Source organism: Mesoplodon bidens, assembly GCF_964165515.1.
Source record: "Mesoplodon bidens genome assembly, chromosome: 7".
In the NCBI taxonomy this organism is placed as follows: domain Eukaryota; kingdom Metazoa; phylum Chordata; class Mammalia; order Artiodactyla; family Ziphiidae; genus Mesoplodon; species Mesoplodon bidens.
Genome location: NC_138164.1, coordinates 650,364 through 669,648, shown reverse-complemented (window position 1 = coordinate 669,648; position 19,285 = coordinate 650,364). Strand labels below are relative to the sequence as shown.

Genomic DNA, 19,285 nt, shown 5'->3' with positions numbered 1-19,285 from the left:
AGCCAGGTGACAAAGAATCACCCAGGCTCTGCAGCGACAATCCCCCACCTTCCCCGCAGCTGCCTTGGGGACCAGGCAGGACAGCCCAGTCCACAGGCTACTCACTTCCGAATTCTCAAAGACTGTGCCACACTGTCCCCCAGCACCTGCCTCAGGCTTCTGACTAAAATCCCATCGGTACGAATAACACACTCTGTCTCGCCTGTCTGAGCTGCCTATAGAAGCCACCTGATCAACCCCAACTCCCTGGCTGAACATTCGGGGTCTTCTGGAGGTGGGGGCACTGATGACACCAGCCTAGGGTCCACAGCACCGGGCTCAAGGCTCCAAGTTTAAGTCCAGCTGCCACTCGCTCTGTAACCCTGGGCTCAGCCGCTCTGGGCTCTACCTAACCCCCAGTTTACCACAAGACCAGTGGTAGGAATTAGCGAGGTAAAGTCCGTGAAAGGAGCTGGTAAAACGTAAAAAAACGTGAAATGGTGGTCATTCTGTCACCACTGTCATCACCGTCGGCCGCCCAGGGCTCCTGAGGCCCCGACGAGAAGCTGTGAGAGGGGTCTCCTCGGAGGCTGCCCTGCCCCAGGCCCAGGACACGCCGGGGGTCGCGGCCACCCACCACCTGCCACCAGCCTCACCTCCTGTTGCACACCCCTCAACTCTGCTCTGACACAACAGCCTTCCCGTCTTCCTACACATGCCAAGGACTTCCATTCCTGGGGGCTCTGCGTCGGCCATCCCCCCTCCTGGGCTGTACCCACATCTCACCCTTTCGGTGCCTGCTGGCCTTTGCTAAAATGCCACCTCTGCCTCGCCTGGTCAGCCGGTCTAGGAAGGCACCTGCTGCATTCCTGTCTCCGCAGACTGTTTAAAGCACTTACGACCAAGTCTCCTGAGAGCAGAGATTTCCAAGAATCCCACTATGTACCCAGCTTTTAGCGCAGTTCCTGGCATGTAGCAGAGTCTCAACAAACATTGGTTGAACAGATGGATGAATGCAATGAAAGAGCCACACACCTGCACGCATGCGCACACACACACACACAACAGACCAACACAAATGCAAACACAAAACCGAAGACAAGACCATGGCGAGACGGCTTTCTTCGACGATCTCCCCACTCCTCCGCTGAGCGTGGCCACAAAGGGGGCACAGGAGTGAGGACTGGGTGACCAGGAAGCAGGCTTCATCACGCACGACACATCCTTGAGAAGGTCCATCCTCACCCAACGTCTAATACACCAAAAGTGATGGTAAAACTCATTCCAAGTCCTTGCAGAGGGAACCTGGCATCCGAACCCCAGGCCCCTCCTGGCCTAGCCGTGCGCTTACCCCAACAGAGCCCTCCCGCCACACCTGCCCTTGAATTCCAGCTCACACAGCCGTGGCCTCTGTTACCTCTGTGTCACACTTAAAGAAAAGATAATATGGTAAATTACATCCTGAAGTGACAAATTAATTACTAATTACATAATCACTTTACTATTTAGGTGCTAATCAGGAAAGCACTTTGAACAATTTCGAGTTTTCCGGAAAATAATGGTTTGACTCCCGATTATTTACTTGATTAGGTGTGAGCTTACCAGCTGCATTTCTAGGCTTAATTCTTTTTCACAAATGCCCTATAATTAATCGTGCACGTTAGAAATAGGCTGGCCCCTCCTCCAAGCAATTCATCGACCTAAAGCAAGGTTTGACTCTGGCTTTCCAGGTATTTTATAAGCAATAAAAAAATAATTGGGCTTGTTTCCTCCCAACTGGTCTTCGAGAAAACACAGAAGGAGAATAAGACAATCTGTGATTCTAATTTTTCATTTTCCAAAGGTGATCCCAGTCAGAAATGCCTGACATTAAATATTCTAGTTTGGAAGCAACGCAACGTGGGTGCTCCAAACGCTTTCCTTCGATAATGGAAGTATTTACGCGGGAAGGAACCTCAGAATGCAGGAGGAAGAAAGGGTGAGATCGCTTACGCTGGGAGGTGCCTGTGGTGTCCACCCTTTGAGAGGGAGGCCCCTGGTGAGGGAAAGCATCCGATGATGAGCCCCAGTGCTAAAGCCTGACCCTTCCGGACGAACAACCTGCCAGGTTGCCTAAATGCGCCGGCTCTCCTTCCTCTGGGCCTCCAGGCATACTGTTCCCTCCGCCCTGGAACACCCTTCCCGCCTCCTGCCCCCGCACCTGGCAGACTCCTCCTCCCCGAAGGGTCTCTGCCCAGGGCTCATTGCCTCAGAGAAGCCCTCCATCCCTCACGCTCCCAAAGCCCATACTGCAATTCTCTCTGGACCTGACTGCCTCCTGACGTGTCCTTCAGAGCTGGGTCTGGGTCACACCCACTGCGTTTCCCCATAGCCTGCCAAGTGGATGTTCAGAAACTGTGTGTTGAATGGGTGATCGTGGGTGTATTCCTGAGGGCTCTCCGACCACCACAGGCCACCTCTCCCAACCTGAGGCGCCTCCTGTGCTACCCGACTTCATCTTTTTCTCCCTTAAGGAGGAGGATAACCAGCATCCTGCACACAATGACCCCGCGCAGCCAACCCTCCAGGCACGGTGCCAGACATCTTCGCCCACAGCGTTTCCCTTAATCTTCACAATAGCCCTACAAACGGGCTCTGTTCTTGGAAACACAAAAGGGAAGCTCAGAGAAGTGATATGGGTGCCAGGGATCAGACAGCTAACGCAGTGGATGCGTGAAATAAACCGAGTCTCATCGGGCCGCGTTCCGTGCCGGTCCATCCGAGCAATGAGGAATTCCCAGCCATGAACTCCCCCTGGTGCAGACGGAGCCCGAGCTCTAACAGGACACACGACTCTGGACGAAGCTCTGCGTCCCCGGCTCGGAGTGTCTGCGCATGCCTGCTTCTCTGTTCACTGGACCGGACCCAGCAGTGATGTGAGGGGAGGAGGTGGGGCTGCAGGAGGCGTCGGCCCGCCTCGGGAAAGGGCACAAGAAAGCAAGCAGCGTGGGGCTCTTGGCTCGGTGCTCGTCAGGGATGCTGTCAGCAGCAGGTTTACCTTCCTAATTATGTTCTGCTTGGGCTAATATTAAGCCGAGTTTTCATTCTGGGCACATACAACAGCTGGCATCGAAAAGGGATGACTCAAAAACTCGCGGGTGGTGGGGACAGCCCAACCAAGATTTAAATAAGCCTCCAATCGGTCTCTGGGGACTGACCAGCAGGAGCGCCTGCATCCAGGGGCTCAGGCAGCCTGGACCACTGACCCAGGGCCACCGTCCCTAAGTTCGCTTTCCAGAGACCAGTGCTCTGGCTAAAATACTCTGTTCTTCCAGGGCCCTGGATGGGTTTTCAAGGTGGAAGGAGCACGGCCTGACCTGACCCCACAAGGCAGGGACCCTCGAGGCTCAGAGAAACTTGCAACCCAGGCAAGCGCCCATTGCTCTCTCCCGACCGCAGCACCCAGGGTCACAGACATCACACCCAGAAAGAGGCAAGCAGTGAGGGGCGCATCCAAAGCACACACACTGTGGACACCTCAATAACCAACGCAGCGTCTGCAACACGCGGCGGCTGAACACGTCGGCTCATAAACTGAAGCAAGAGTAACTGTATGGTCAGAAAAACAAATCAAAGGGCTTCCCTGGTGGCGCAGTGGTTGAGAGTCCGCCTGCCGATGCAGGGGACACGGTTCGTGCCCCGGTCTGGGAGGATCCCACATGCTGCGGAGCGGCTGGGCCCGTGAGCCATGGCCGCTGAGCCTGCGCATCCGGAGCCTGTGCTCCGCAACGGGAGAGGCCACAACAGTGAGAGGCCCGCGTACCAAAAAAAAAAAAAAAGAAAGAAAAAAGAAAAACAAATCAAAAACCCTGCTCCCCTCCACCGTGGGGACCACTTCTCCTTCCACTTTCTCCCGGTTCCAGCGCCCCCGGCTCCTCCGGAATGTCCCCTCCCAAGCAAGGGCTCCCAAGGGCACAGGGGACCCTCGGTGCAGGGGAACCCCGGAGCCCTGGGAAGCACGGCACAGCACGAGGCCCGTCACCCTTCACCTGGGCAGTAAGTACCCGCGGGCATCAGAAGGCGCCCTCCGGACCGGGACCAGCAGGACCCCCGCCCGGCCCTGGGTGTGCTCTGCTGCTGCGGATCATCCAGCGTAGAGACTAGCGCCCAACGGTTACTGAGGCGAATGGACTAAAGGAAGGCTGTAACGGGGAGATGCCCGAAGAGGATCTTCCTGCGGCTGCTCCCGAGTCCGTCCCGCAGATCCTCAACCCTACGGGTTTCGGATGCCGGCTTCCACCTCCCTGCGCTGGGCTCTGACGACCCCGCCGGCGGCAAGCGCCCTGGTGCCGGGAGCTGCCAGGCCTCTGCGCCCACGGCCCCCAGGGGCTCCAGGACGAACCAGGGGGCCTGGGGCCCCCAGCCCGGGGGCACGCAAAGGAAGCGCACACGCACGCACCACATATGCAAGCTCACTCGCACGCACGCACGCTCACACGCCTGCGCGCACTCATGCAAGCACGCACCACGCACGTCTGCCTGCTCACTCGCACGCACGCACACACTCTCATGCCTGCACGCAGAAACGCACCACGCACAGGCCCACGCGCGCGCGCGCGCACGCACGCACCGTGGACGGTGAGGTGCACCCAGCTGCCGTTGTGGAAGGTGTCGTACTGCTGGTCCAGCAGGAGCACCTTGCACTCGTACCAGCCCTGGTCCTCGGCGCGCACCTGCTCCAGCCGCAGGGACGCCTTGTCGTGGAGGCTCGCGCGGCCTGTGGAAAGGGGACAAAGTGGGTCAGGGCCGCGCAGAGCACCCTTGTGACCCCAGCCCGCCGCCGGGCAGGCCCAGAGCAGGGCGGCCCCGAGAGCCCCAGCCTCGCTGCCCGCCAGCTGCACCGAGAAAGCCTCAGTTCCCTGCAACTTCCCGTTCTCTTGGGGCCAAGGAAAGGCAGAAGGGATACGGAGCTGGCGGGAAGGGGGCCAGAGAGCCAGAAGAGGAGGAGCGGGACCCCGCCCCAGCAGGTCCCCGTGGCTGCCACGCCCAGCACCCCTATGGTGGGCAGAGAAGAGGCCGCTGGGGACAGGGTGCCGGCGTCCCCTCCTAGTCCTGTCATGGAGGCCAGAGAGCAGAGCGTTCATCCAGCCAGAGCCCAGGTTCCAAGTCTGGCCGCAGGGCCTGTAGCCCGAGAATGAGGAGCGGCTGGCAGGCGAGCAAAGACCCGAGCCGCCCTCCCTAACTCCGTTCCCTTCCCCAGAGCAGCCCTCGGGGTCCCCCCTCCGCTCACTCTCCACTCAGGCCCACTCCTCGCCCCAGTGTCACGACCTCCTGTGCTTTCCTCCTTGTCTCCTCGGTAATGGCAATCTGCCTACAAACCAGACAGTCGAAACCAACCAGGGCCGGAGAGACACAGACACAGAAGGACAGAAAGAAAAATAGAAGCTGAGAAAAATGCAATGCAGACCTCAGAAATCAGAGGTAAAGATAAAAGCTGTGTCCCACCAGTTTCCTCTCTTCCTTTAAACCCCAACACACGCGCATGCGTACACACACAAGCCCACGTGCAACCCTCGCACAGGCACACACGCCCCTCACTCACACCGCCCCACGCCCTCCTCCCTGGCGGGCAGGCCCTGACAGTGACTCAGTGAGGCCACCGCTGGCAGGAGTAATTGCAGAGCAAGACAGCATTGGGGCCAGGACGAGGGAGGCCGGAGGACGAGGCAGCGAGTGGAGCAGGCGCCCAGACACTTCCTCACACTCAGGACGGGATGAAGCCCCAACTTCAGAGCCAGAGGGAGGGAGTGGGCAAAGCCAGACAGAGCAAACCCCGCGGCCGCCATGGCTCTGACGCAGCTGCTGCTGCCGAGCCAGCCGCCCTCCCGCCGGCCTCCTCTCCCACGCATCGGGCTCCTGGCCTCCCTTCTCCTCCTCCGGCCTTGCCCCCTGCGGCCCAGCGGGGCTGTGCAGGAAGCTCTGTGTCTGCCCCACCTCCGTGTCCCTCTCCTCACACCACTTAATTAAAACCTACCAGAGTGCAAAGGATGGGAGGACAGAGACAGCGACTGGAAAACAGAGATAAGAGGCCCGTCGGAAAAGACAAGAGGCGACGAGACACAGGCAGGAGGGACGGTGCGGGGGCCCCGGAGCCAGGCGGGAAGGCCTTACCTGCATACTCAGGGTCCACGTGGGGTGGGTAGTAGCCAAACTTGATGAAGATGGGGATGGGCACCCCGAACTTGAACCACTCCACGACATAGGGCGGGGGCTGCCCCGTCACCGGGTGGACCACGTCGCATCGCAGGACCACGCTCTCGCCGGCCCTCGCGGTCACAAACTCGGGCTCCTCTCGCAGGCCGTGGGCACCTATTGGGACAGCCACACGGGGAGACAGGGAAGGAGGTGAAAGGAGATCCCGCCCGGCCCCCGCAGAGGCCACCCCTGCCCTGCCAACCCCAAAGAGCGGAGCCCGACCGCGCCCTCCCCCATGACACCCCCGCCAACTCTGAGGAGCGTGGCCACTGAGAAGGTGGAGGGGCCTCGGCCCCTCTGTGGACACCGTGGCCTGGGCGCTGCAGCGGGTGAACATAGGACGTCTTCCTGCACCAGGATGCTTCCCACTGGAGCCTGGCAGGAGCTGCAGAGCCAGCCGTCCTCCCATGCCCCGCCCCCAGCTCAGCCTGATGTTCACAGCACAAAACAACAGTGCTCCATACAGGAGCGGGGAATCCCGAACAGGCTGAGCAGAGGCTGCTCACGGCATCACCAGAGGGAAAACCCCGGGGGCACGAGCTGGCCTTTCTGCCCCTCCTCCCTCTGAGGGGGCGGGAGGGGCCTCCAGGCCGCCAGTTTCCACGCCCCAAGCCTATCAGGCTGCGAAGCCCCAGACATCACCATTAAGACCGCAGGAGGCTAGGGACGCAGGAGGGGGGACCCTGAGCTGCTAACCTCAGCCAGCTAAGGGGAACATCCCCACCTCCGGCAGAGGACGAGGCGCACGGCTGGACAGGGCTCAGCCACCCTCCCGAAAGGGACTGGAAGGGACGGGAGATGAGGCGGGAGAGGCTCCCCAGCAGCCGCACCCCCAGCCGCAGAGAGAAGCGGTTAACCCAGGCTCCGCCCCGAGGCCTGCAACGCCACCTCCAGCCCAAAGGCACCTTGTCCAGCTCCCTTCCAAGTGAAAGAGGCCCCTCCCGCTGCCTTCCCTCCAGTATCCACACCATCCCCCAGAGCCCAGCCCTTCCACCCCGCCCCTCCCCTCCAGTCCCGGCTGGGACCCTCCAGGCAGCACCAGGGACAGCAGCTGCTCCGCGGAGGCTCCCAGCCGGGGACGCCCAGGAGAGCAGCCCCTGTCCTCCACGTGCCTCTGGGCCTGATTCTGACCACACCTCCCACCCCTGGCGGCTCCTGCCCCGCTCCTCTCGTCCGTCTCTCCTTCGTGTCTCTGTGTCTTTCTGACTCTCTGGCTGGCTCTGGCTCCTCCTCCAACGTCTGTCTCGCTGTGTCTCTGTCACTTTCTCTCTAGCTCCCCGCTACATGGGTGATTCTGTCTACCTGCCTGTCTCTCCCCACCTCCCCGTTTATATGTCTCTATCAGCGCGTGTGTGTGTTGGCGGGGCCTGTGGGGTTCTGTTCGCCTGTGCCGGGGAAGGGGTTTTGCTTTTCCACTGCCCGGTCTCCGTGGTGCGCTCTGCCTCCATCTCTCTGGGTCTGTGTCTCTGTCTGTCTCTCCTTTTCGCCCTCCCGCTCCAGCTCCCTCTCCTCCTGCAAATTGCGGAAGGAGGAGGAGGCAACCCTTCCAGACGCTGATTGGCTACCGGTGACATCACTGTTTTCTAGAGAAAGAGCTAAGATCACAGAGTATTTTTGGGGCAGAGCAGACTGTTGCCCTCACCTGCCTGAGGCCCCAGCCGGTTTCCCAACCCTCCTAGCCCTGCTTTAGGCTAACTTTGAATTACAGCCCCTCAGGGAAAGCGCAGCAGGCACCCCCACACACACACCCCAGGGGCACCAGGTGGGGACAGAGCCCGCCTCGCAGCACCCGGGCACAAAGGCTGGTGCTGGACCCTGCAGGGATGGGCAAGGAGCAGGCCGCCTGAGCAAGCAGGGAAAGCAGCGCGTGTGCACGCGTGTGTGCGTGTGTGTACGTGTATGCGTGCACGTGTGAGTGTGTAGACTTTGGAGGAGAAGAAGAGAGGAAATACAGGAACCAGGGTAAGAGGAGGGGCTCCTCCCGGGGTCCGTCACCTGGGGGCCAGAGGGCTCCACAGAAGGGGCTCCTTCCCAGGCTCCGGCCCCAGCGCCTGGGGCAGGGGGCAGGGTCGCTTGCCCCCCTCTCACAGCGAAGGCTCTGGAGGCTCTGGCAGGGTGAGGGTCTGCACCTGGGCTGCCTCATTCTCACCGCACAGCAGCGAGGCAGCCTCTCCCACACCGGCCCCCCCCCAGCCTGGACTCAGGGCTACGCACCCACCCCACCAAGGCCCACTCGGGCCTCAGCCCCGCCTCCACGGTTCTTCCCGAGGACCCTTCCACCAGCGGCCGGCAGCTGGGAGAGGACACGGTGAGGCCAGCAGTGCAGAGACGGGGAGCAAAGCCAAAAGAAACCCGCTTCCCAGGAAGAAGGCCGGGGCGGGGCGGGGGGGAGGCTCTGCCCCAGCTCCCACGCTCAGACCAGCCCTCCTGGCTTTCTGAGTCCTAAAATATTTATCAGCTTCCCTCATCTCCTCAACACACACCCACACACACAGCCACACACACACACACACACGCACAGCGTGTGCTCTCACTCCATCACCCACGAGCACTTCCCCCTCAGCCTGAGCCTTTCTGAGCCAAGCATGTCTAATAAAACACTTTCTCCAGAAAAGCTCACTGCAAAAAAAAAGTAAACATTGCTGGCAGCAGAGAAGGAAGAGGAGCTTGATGGAGGAGAGACATGACCTCAACCCTAGGAGGACACGACCCAAGTCGAAGAGTGAACGAGAGTCCAGGGGCAAGAATGGAAACAGGTGGTCAGGGTGCGAACAGACAGAGACAGAGAGACAAACAGACAGAGAGAGCTCAGAGGCACACAGGACTCAGCCTGGGACACAGAGACACAGGCCTTCAGAGGGCCCAGAGCCGAAGGGGGACAGAAGGGAGGCTGTTAGTCCGGGAGCAGCAGGCTGCTCACGGCTGGCTGGCTCAGAAGGGAGCAGGGAGGAGCGGGGAGGGGGAGACGGGGATGGGTGGTGACCTGAGGGGGAGGGCTGCAGGAGGGGGAGGCCCCACACCCCTCCCCACCACAGAAGCCTGCAGCAGCCGAGGGACAAGGCCGCGAGCCTCAAAGGGACGCTGGCATCTGCTGGGTGAGCACCGCAGGGGTGGAACGTGTCCTGGATGCCACACACCCCTTTCCGAGAAGGCAGGACACAGCTGTACCCGGAGCAGCAGAGCGAATTTGCATCTTGGGGACACACCCTGGTGGGCAGAGAGGGCAACGGAGGACGCGGTGCCCCTGCGGTCTGGCTGACCTTTCCGAAAGCCCACTGGGGACAAACCGCCTGCTCTCTGGGCCAGGTGGTGCCCGGCGGGTAGCCGGGTCCAGGGCTGCCACTGGATCCCCTGTGAGCACAGGACCACGGGGCATCCAGGGCCTGGCACGCCCCCCCTCCACAAGCTGGGGCTCTTCCACAGGCGGGGCTGGGGGAGGAGAGGTGCCAGGACCGGAAGGTCTGACGGCGGGGAGAGCCAGCCACCAGGCAAACCCGGCTTCCTCTAGGCCGCTCCTACATACCAGGCCCGTGCTGGGTCTCAGCGCTGGCCGACAGGCGTACTACCATCTCCACCTCACAGGTGAGCAGGCTGGGGGCCCCCTGGCTGGCTCAGCCGCCCGCCGGGCAGCAGGTCGGAGCAGGTTCCAGCTGCCATGTCTCCCCTTGGCCCGGCCACAGGCCCAGGGACCAAGAACGAAGGCCCCTCCCGCGCCGACCCAAGAAGCAGCCCCTCCCCTCCGCTGAGTCAGGCCAGCCCCTCCACACCACACACTCTGGACGGGTTCTCACAGCCAGAGCTCTGCAGCCCCGGACCCAAGCAGGATGGCGGGGTGCGCCTGGGTCAGAAGGCAGCTGCGGGCACTGGGCTGAGCCCCCCCCAACCTGGGACCCGGGAGCTCGGCTGGGTGTGGCGGCGGCGCCAGCCTCCTCCTCTGTGAGTACAAGTCCTCAGGGAGCCTCCCCTCCTCCACCCACCCCCCCACGCCCCCGTCCCCATCCCCCTCGGGCACCAGGCTCCCAAACCACAGGCCTGTTGTCTAATAATACCAGCGCCAGCCACCACCTCCATCTGCCAGCCTAAAAATAATCCCTGCTGAGTCCAAAAATGGCACAGCCCCCAACAGTCCCCCAATCCCTCCTCCCTGACACACCAGGGGGTTCCAGGAGATTCCAGGGAGCTTGTGATCAGGCTCCCCCGGAACAGCACCCACCCCCTACCCGGGGGGTGGAGAGCCAGAGGCTTGCACGAGGAAAGCGGAGGACAGACATACCACCCAAAGCCAAGTGTGAGATGGAGGAACGGCTGTGTCCACGTCAGGCCACACCCTGGTTGTCCTTTCCAGAAGGCAGGTGGGCCAGAGGGCACCGGGACAGCCTGCCTCCGGCCGGGACCTCCACCCCTACCTGGGCAGATCCTCGGAGAGGTCCCCACCTTCTGCGGTCTCCCCAGTGCTGTCCTCACGGCCCTTTGGCCCCCACTCCCCATCAAACTCTCAGGGCCCAAGTCAAAGGTCAGTTGAGCCCAGCCTGGCCCTGGCTGGGAACCTTCCCATTTTCTCTCGAGGCCCTGGGGGAGGGGCAGGATCTGCAGGCCCCCTCCTCCGTGGGCGCCTCTCCACCCTAACCCTCCTGGCCCAGGCAGCCCGAGAGGCAGCAACGACGGTATTAGCAGCCTTAATTTGCTCTGGGCTAGATTGTATTTCCAAGAGCCTTTCCCCAGGAGCCACTGGCAGGAAGCAGTCAGCAATCCAACCTCCGCTCTGCCCCTGCAGCGCCTCCTCCACGGACAGACCCAGCGACACCCACCCTGCCCGCCTGCCGGGTGGGTGCAGGCCTGGTCCAAGTGCCCGCGAGCCGGGAGAGCCCTCGGGTAAGGCGCCAGGTGGGCACGAGTAAGCGGGGATCGAAGCCCATGTCTGCTCACAGTGCAGCGTCAGCACTCTCTACTCAGCAGCCAGAAAACAGGACAGCGGCTCCCCTCGTAACGTGTGTGCAAAGTACCTGCCACAGCCTGTGGCCGGGCCTGGACCTGGAGGGAGCTCGGGGGCGGGGCGGGGTAGAGGGTCGGGCTGAGAGCAGCACCGAGTCCCCTCCCTTCCAGGGGGCCAGGCAGGCTGGCTGAGACCGCGCTCAGTCTGGCCCACGAGGAATTGCTCTCCGAAACCTTCATGGAGGCCCCGACTCTGCTCACCGGTCTTCTGCTTATTCACGCAAGAGAGAACAGAAAAGCAGGAAGATTCCTAAGAAAAATAGGTCAGCTGCCTCGGGCAGGCTGGGCTCCCCCCGATGGGCAGGGCCAGGCTACGAGCTGCCTGTGCGCCCGGCTCCCCAGGGACCCAGCCCCTTCTCCACCCAGGAGTCTGGGCTACTGAGCAGCCGAGGCCAGAGCCCACCTTACAAGACAGACCCGACTTCTGCGTCCCCGGGGCTCTGCCCGTGTGTGTCCCCACTGAGGCTTTCTCTCGGGGAGTTCAGGCATCCTTCGACCAGCCACTGGGCTGAGCCTCCAACTTTGGGAGCTTCTGGGCTGCCCAGACTCAGGTGTGGAGCAGCGGGCAGGGAAAGTCAGGCGTCTGCTCCAAGTCTAGCCTCACTGCCACCCACGGCCATCAACACTCAGATGGGAGTGATGCCCCACCTCGTTCCTAGAGCCTCTGCGTCGCCTGTCTGCTGCATTCACGTGCACGTGCAAACACACAGCTGCACACACAGCGTGCACACACGCACATGTGCACGCACACACGCGCGCGTGTGCAGTCACCTCCAGCAGCTTGCACCAGTGACAGCTCTTTCCACAATTCAGACCCACTCTCACACAAGCTGCTTTACCCATCCTCGGGCGCAGACAGGAGAGAGCTGCTCAGAGCCCAGGCTGAGGAGGCATGGGACGTGCAGGGGGACAGGAAGCCTTTCAGAGAGAAGAGAGTTCGTCCCTCTCGGGCCTCACCCCCTCGCGCCCAGGTCCGCCCTCACTCCCTCAGCGCAGCAAGGCTGTGGCAGCCAGGCCCGAGGAAGGGAGATCTGAGGGAGGAGACCACAGGGCCAGGAGTTGACAGAGGGCAGCCAGAACAAGGCTGGATTCAGCACCTCCCGGTCAGGCAGCGTCTGCTCCTTGGGTAACCAGATCCCAGCTTTCTGTCTCAGAGCCTCAAACCTGAAACCACCGGCCCTGGGACCCGGCAGCTCCAGGTCCAGCACACGCCGATCTTGGGGCCAGCAGCTGAAAGCTGATTCTTCCCACACACCCCCTGCTCAACTTCTCCTGAGCGCAGCCTGCCAGACACACCCCTGCCTCTAGCGTGTGTGCTGGGGACACACACACATGCCATTTGGCCACGTCCTGAGCCAAGTCCTGCTCAGCTGAGAGGCTGCCCGTGGGTCTCGCTAGCAGCCTCCAGGCCTAAACCTCCTCCCTCCCACCTTCGCTGCCAAAGGGAGGGAGGAGGGTCAGGGCCAGGCCAAGAGTACAGGGCACTGGTCCAGCTACCAGCAGGATCTGAGTCAGAACCCACTTTCTTTGGGGACACTAGTCATGCAGGATTTGTAGTCAACAGGAGGAGGCAGCCTTGGCGGTAAAGGCCCAGGTCCTCCCCCCAGGCTTGTTCAGTCTGGGATGCAGACTCCAATAGCCATCTTCCAGGCTCTTCTGCACACCCTCCCCAACCTCTCCACTGCCCCCCCCGGACACACGTGACTCAAGCCCATCCCTCCCTCTGTCACAACCCTTTCGCCCCTCTGCTGGAGCAGCCCCTGCTCAGCCAAACCCTAAGGCTGGCACCGCAAAGTCCCTCCCCTCAGGAATCTCCCGGAAGTCACCTCTGCCAGTCGGAGAACAGCTGAGCTCACACAGCAGCATCTGAATGCTGGCAGTGTGCAGGCAGCAGCCTCACAGGCCCGTCTCCTGCCCCCGGAGGCTGTGCGTGATGAGCTGCTTGCCTCCTGGGCTCCCTGCATCCTTCCCACAAGGCTCTGGCCACTGACAAAACTCCAGTTTTACAGATCTTTCAAAGGATTTCCGAGCAGCCCTCCACATCTCCCCGGGCAAGGTCCGCCTGGGAAACCAAACTTGGTTCCCGACAGAGGCAGCACCTGAACTTTACCCCAAGGCATTCCCAGCTCCCAATGCCCTGAATGGCTCAAGGGAAAGAAATTGAGAGGGGTGCCTGGAAGCCCCAGACAGTGAAACCATCATCATCATCATTTACTTACTTACTTACTTACTACAGAACCCTAATGTTCACAAAAACCCTACAAGCTCAGGCTGTTAACCCCCAATGAGGCAAGTGACAATCAGAGAAGCGAAGCAACGTGTCCAAGGTCACAGGCCAGCAAGTGGCCGAGCCGGACTTGAGTCCAGGTCCTGTAACTAGACCTAGGTCCTTCACCGCCACACGCAGAGCCCCTTTGGCTAAAAAGACCCCCAAGACCCACAGGGGTGGCAGGCAGGGGTTCATGTTCAGCCACCCCAGACAGAAGAAGGCAAAAGCTTCATAACCAACAACCTTCAATGCTGGGAAGTCCTTCCTTCTGTCTAGCCGCCTTGTGTGCTGCTGTAATAAAGCCCATTTTCCTTTATTCTGTGCTTAAACTTGCAAAAAATCCATCCGCCTCCCCTGAAGTCTCATCCCCTGAAGTCTCAGGCTTGGAGGCTATTTCAGAGCCTCCCTTCGGAGTCTCTTTTATTCAAAGATCCCAGCACATCCTTTTGTGCTTTCAGCCACAGTCCCATAGCAGGAACATACCAAAAACTGGAGGGGAGGAAGCTGCGGGCATCGGAAGACTACAAGGGAATGGGGCGGGGGGGGTGGCTGAGGCTGGAGACAGGTTCTCAAGCGCAGCTCGAACGACCTCACACCCCACTCCACGAGCTTCTGCGGTCACTCTGGCCTCAGTTTCCCCACGTGACAAAGGGAGAGTTTTAAAACCATCCAGGTCACACACCATTTAACAAAGTCACCCTTCCCTTCGCCCTCCTCTGTATTCACACACCCCCAAACAGCACGGAGACCTATTCCATACCAGAAACTTTCCCAAATCACTTCCCCTCCCCCTACACAGCCCCAGACACGGTGAGGAGAGGACCCTCCTGCGCGAGCGCGGCCGGACGCGGGGTATCCCGCTCCGGGTCCTCCAGCTGCCGCCCACTCCCGGCGGTTCTCCCCGGAAGCCATCCCTCCCGGCCCTAGGAACCTGTCCGCAGCCGGGTCGTGTCTGCGCGCTGAGCACCGTGAGCTCAGAGACCCGGCACCTCCAGGCCCCGCTCCTACTTCCATACAAGGGGCGAGAGCCGTGGTGTCACACAGAGGCGCGCAGGTGGCTCTGCCGTCTCCAGAGCACAAGCCCGCGCGCTCACGCGCGCATCACCCAACGCGCGGGCTTCCCTCTGGCCTCTTCCCAGCTCAGACCGGAAAAACGGAAAGAGGAAAACCTCCCTCCGCCCGGAGACGCGACAGTGGGGACCCCCTTCCGCCGCCCTCGCCCCCGGCCAGCTGTGCCCGGCTGCGGCGCGCTCCCGGGGAACTTTTGCCCGGCCAGTCTCAGGTGCGGCGGAGCGGGGCGTGGGCAGGGCCAGCCGAAGACAGCCGCTCCTCGCAGCCGGCGAGGGACCCCACGCGGAACCAACTCTTCTCCTCTCGCGGGGCTCCGTGCGCCCCGCCCTGCGAGGGGACCCGACCTCCAGCTGCCAAGGCGTGTGGTCCGGAAAGACGCGAGCCGGAGCCAAGCCCCACAGCGGCTCTCCTGCGGAGCGGTGGCGCTGCGCGGGGTCCAGCGTGCCGCAGCCGCCCGAGGACCCGCAAACTCCCCGGCGGCAGAGTTCAGAAAGCCGCCGCCTTCCCAGCGCTCGCGGCGGCAGCTGCGCCCGCGAAGGGCACCGGGCGCGGCACCCGCTCTGAAGCCCTGGGGCCAAGGGTGGCAAAGTGGACCGAAGCCCGAGGCGTCCTCTCCCGACCGCCGGCAGCCCGGGCTCAGGCCCTTCCCGCCGGCCGCGGCCTCGGCCCCCGCCCTCCCCGCGGTGCTCGGAGCGCGCCCGCCGGGAGGGCGCGGGCTCGGCAGGAGGACGGGGCCGAGAGCGCCGGGAGGCGCAGGGGAGGGACGCTGCACTTCAACTCACCTTGAGCCGCAAGACCTCGGGCGCTGATCACACTTGCTATCAAAGTGGCCACATACCAAATCATAGTACTACCGCGCGCCAGCCAGGAGCCTCATCCTATCGCAAAGTGCCCCGCGCCGCCTACGCCCCGTGCCGGTGCTCCCGCGGCTCCTGCGGCTCTTGCAGCCCGGGCGGCCCGCTCCCCATCCCTCCACGGCTCCGCTCGGCTCGGCGCGTAGCCTCCCGCCCGGCGCAGCGGCACCTGCACTAGAGCCCGAGCGGAGCGCAGCCAGCGCCGAGGAGAAGCCCGGCCGCACCGCCCCAGGCCCGCCCCCGCCGTCCGCCCATTGGGCGCGGCTCGCGAACCCGGAGCCCGATTGGCTGGGACTCCTGCCCGTCGCGGCGAGGGGGGCGAGCCTATTCAAGGTGCGTTGACGTGTGGCCAGCCCAGAGCCGCAGAATCATGCGCATTGCCGGGGAGAAGGCGCTACCGCGTCTCCGCTCGGTTCTGCTCCCTGCTCCCGCTGCGTGGCAAGTTTCTGGGGGAGGGAATGTGGCTGCCGGGCCGGCTAACGGGACCCTGGAGTCTCGGGTACCCTGCAGGTCTGAGGGGTCGGCGCCCCCGCCCACCTAGTGAGCCCAGCATCCGGTTTCCATCCAGCAAAAAGGCGTCCCGTGAGGACGGTGCTGATTCAGTGATGGGGAAACCCGGGAACGGCAGCCTGGGGAAGCTGGGAACGTCCTTCGCCGGAGATCTTTCCAAAGGGGTCACGCGCTACCGCCACCACCCCCCTCCCTTCCACACACGGCCACTCTTTTCTCCCCAACGCACCCCCTCCCACCCAAATGTGAGATTACGTTAAGCTCCATCCAGCCCAAAGGCAGGGGGATGACTAAAGTGACCTCTAAAAGTCGCTAAGATTTGGGGTGATTCATTGGCTCAGCTGCGGGAGAGTCACGGGCCCCGTCGGGAACACACGTGTGCACACTGCCACCCCCAGTGCGGGTCATAGTTGCTCATCACCACGAAATCTCGACTTTGAGCAGTGAAATTGTTCTTCTTCTCCTAAAAAGGCTGTCTCCCCAAGCACAAGGTTCCTCCCCCCTCCCCAACCTCCTGGGAGCCTGGCCCCATCTCAGCAGCATGAAGCCAAATGGATTTGGGGAGCAGTGTAGGGGTCTGGGATGGAGGGACCCCGGGAAAGTGGACTTCTTATTCCCTCAGTAGAGGACGGGGAGGAAACTGGAAGGTGTTCATGTTTCCCAATTCATCCCCTCCCCCAGTGCAGTTGTATTTGCAGAAGAAATAAACGAGTGTCATGGAAACATCTACTACAAACAATCCCCTCAAACGGGCGTTCTGAGGCTGCAGTGAAGACGCCTGTTTTTTCAAGGAGTGAGAGCAGTGGTGAGAGGGGCGCAGCTCCCCAGGATGGGCTGCTGCTGCAGAGGGGACACAGAGGGGCAGCAAAGGGGAGCTCACTGGCTCTAGGACATGGAGCTCAAAGGAAAAAAAAAAAAAAACAAGAGGGAAACTTGCTTCTAAGAACACACACACACACACACACACACACACACACACACACACACACACACACACACACACACACACACACACACACACACACACACACACACACACACACACACACACACACACACACACCCATGCATCAAAAGTGGCCTGAACACTGGAGAAACAGCCTTCCCTGGAAGGTGAACCCTCTTAGCTCACCGCCAGCCAGGAGATGGAAAGCTGGGACCCCTCCCCAGCAGAGCAGCAAATACACTGGTAACGTTTAGCATTTGAATGTAACCTGGAGAACCAGAATCCTGCCCTGCCCAACTGCTCCAGTCATGAGACATAACTCTGGTGATGCAGGGACAGTTCTCCCTGAGCCATCACTTTAGGGTCTCTTTCTCTGCCAAGATGCCTTTCTTGGGGGTGTGAAATGAGTTGGAAGCTCTGGTCCCCCACTGAAGGGCTGATTCCCAGCCAGAGTGTCCAGGAACTAGAGCTCTGCCCTCAACATATACACGTGACCAGGGTCCTAGGGCTATGAGCCTTAAGGGATCCCTTTGCAGAACTAACGATAACAGGATTCTCTTTCTAAAGCCCCTAAGCAGCTAGCTGGCCTAAAGAGAAATGCTGGGTCCCCCAGGGCCGCCCCAGCCCCTAGCCCTTTGTAGGCATAAACATGGCAGAGGAGTGAGAAACATTCTTCTAGGGGCCTGAAGGGTAAGGAAAGGGGTGGAGCCACTCTCACCGTCATCTTGACTGTATTTGCTTGGTCATTGACTTTGTCCTACTCAGCATGGTAGTTTCTGCTAGGGAACTAAAACTGTCTGTCAGACTGAAAGGAAAAAATAAAGAGCTTAAGAGTGTGAGTTCGGCTGGGAAGGGTTTCAAAAGATCTATCTGAAAAGGGGACTAAATTTCTTCTAGATAAATCTACCAGAAATGCAGCAGAACAGGGGAGTGAAGGCAGAGAGAAAAGGGAGGAAAGTTGAGATTCAAAGGGAAAAGTTAACATCATCCTCAGACATGTCTCAGTTTGGTTTCATATCAACTCAAAAGAGATGTACAATATCAGGTCCCAGTGAGGAATGAGACAATTAAGTCTTTCCCTCTTGGCACATGGCTAATCTCGGGACCCAAGAAGGATGGGACACGTCCAGTAATGGACTCAAGGTGAGCGTGGACCCCAGCATCCAAGACGGACATGAGGGAAGGATGTAAGCCATTCCTGGGAGCAGCTCCTGGGTGTACCTGGTTAGTCATCAGTGTCTCTAATAATGCAGGTGTGTACATCAGGTAAGGGAGTAGATGTCATCCCTCCTACATTTTGGAAATACAAAATGCTAGTCTAATCAGTTCCTCCATGTAAAACCATCTAGCTACCTACCCACACATCCCCCTGGAGCCCTGAAGGACAGGTGGCTGCGGAAGCTTCAAATCTAGAAGAGGAGGGGGTACTCACTCCCTCCTCACACCCACTGAGCACGTAGGACTCAAAACCAGTTGTTCACTCACTGTCATCCCCCCTTCCTCAGTGGTCCCAGATCTCTTTGTAGAATCTAGGTGAGGACAGCCATCAGAACAGCTGCTTGTGAGGAAGAGAGTCATCTCCAAGTCCAAGTAATTTACCCCAATGAGCACCAGAGAGGGTGTTTAGTGTTTCTATAGTCAGGAACTGTATCGGTTATCTTGCCATATTAAAAAAAAAAAAAAAAAGCCATCCCAAAATGTAGTGACTTAAAGCAACAAGAGTCACTTATTTGCTCACAAATCTGCAATTTGGGCAGGGCATGGTGGAGACAGCTCTTCTCCGCTTCATACATCTGACCAACCGGGGGAGGGGAGCTGAGCGCTGGAGGCGGCTCACTCACGTGGTCAGCAAGTGATGCTGGCTGGCAGCCAGGGCTGCAGGCAAAGAACTGCAGTTATTCTCCAGGTGGGCTTCTCCGCGGGATGCTTGGGCTTCCTTACAGCATGGTGGCCGGGTTCCAAGAGCTGGCATCCCAGTAGAACCAGGCAGAAGATAGACTTCCCTTTATGTCCTAGCCCTGGAAGACACATAGCACCACTTCCAGTAGAGTCAAAACCCTGCCCCGATTCCAAGGCAGGGAATGTAGATCCCTACCTCTTGATAGGAGCGGTGTCCACATCCCAAAGCTCGTGGGATGTGAGGTCATGCTGCAGCCACTTGGGAAATGATACAATTTGCCAGGAAAACAGTCTCCAAAATTCAGCCAAAACTGAACTCTAGAGGAAATCCCTAGAAGGAAAGCATTTGTAGACAGACAGTATCTAGATCTTAGAATTTTCTTGCTTGAATTCAAGCTGCCGCCACCAGCCCCAGGCACACAGGGATGTGAGCGTGACCATTACAGAAGCCTAGCCCATTTATGAAGCAACTTCTTTCACCTTGTTTTCTCTCAATATGCCAGAGACCAGTCAGCATGTTTAAAAGAACTT

The 19,285-nt window shown here is 60.3% G+C and overlaps 1 protein-coding gene across 3 annotated transcripts in view; it reads right to left on the bottom strand.

Annotated features, from left to right (window-relative positions):
• The window catches only part of IGSF9B (immunoglobulin superfamily member 9B), a gene marked incomplete at both ends in the record, with an annotated part of 41,503 nt that extends 26,112 nt beyond the window's left edge, over positions 1-15,391 (bottom strand). For all 3 annotated transcript variants that reach the window (XM_081240613.1, XM_081240614.1, XM_081240615.1), the window contains 3 exons: positions 4,589-4,735; positions 6,130-6,327; positions 15,328-15,391. In XM_081240613.1, the coding sequence (XP_081096739.1) occupies positions 4,589-4,735; positions 6,130-6,327; positions 15,328-15,391 (409 nt within the window). The remainder of the gene's footprint in view (positions 1-4,588; positions 4,736-6,129; positions 6,328-15,327) is intronic.
• Positions 15,392-19,285: the final 3,894 nt, after the last annotated feature.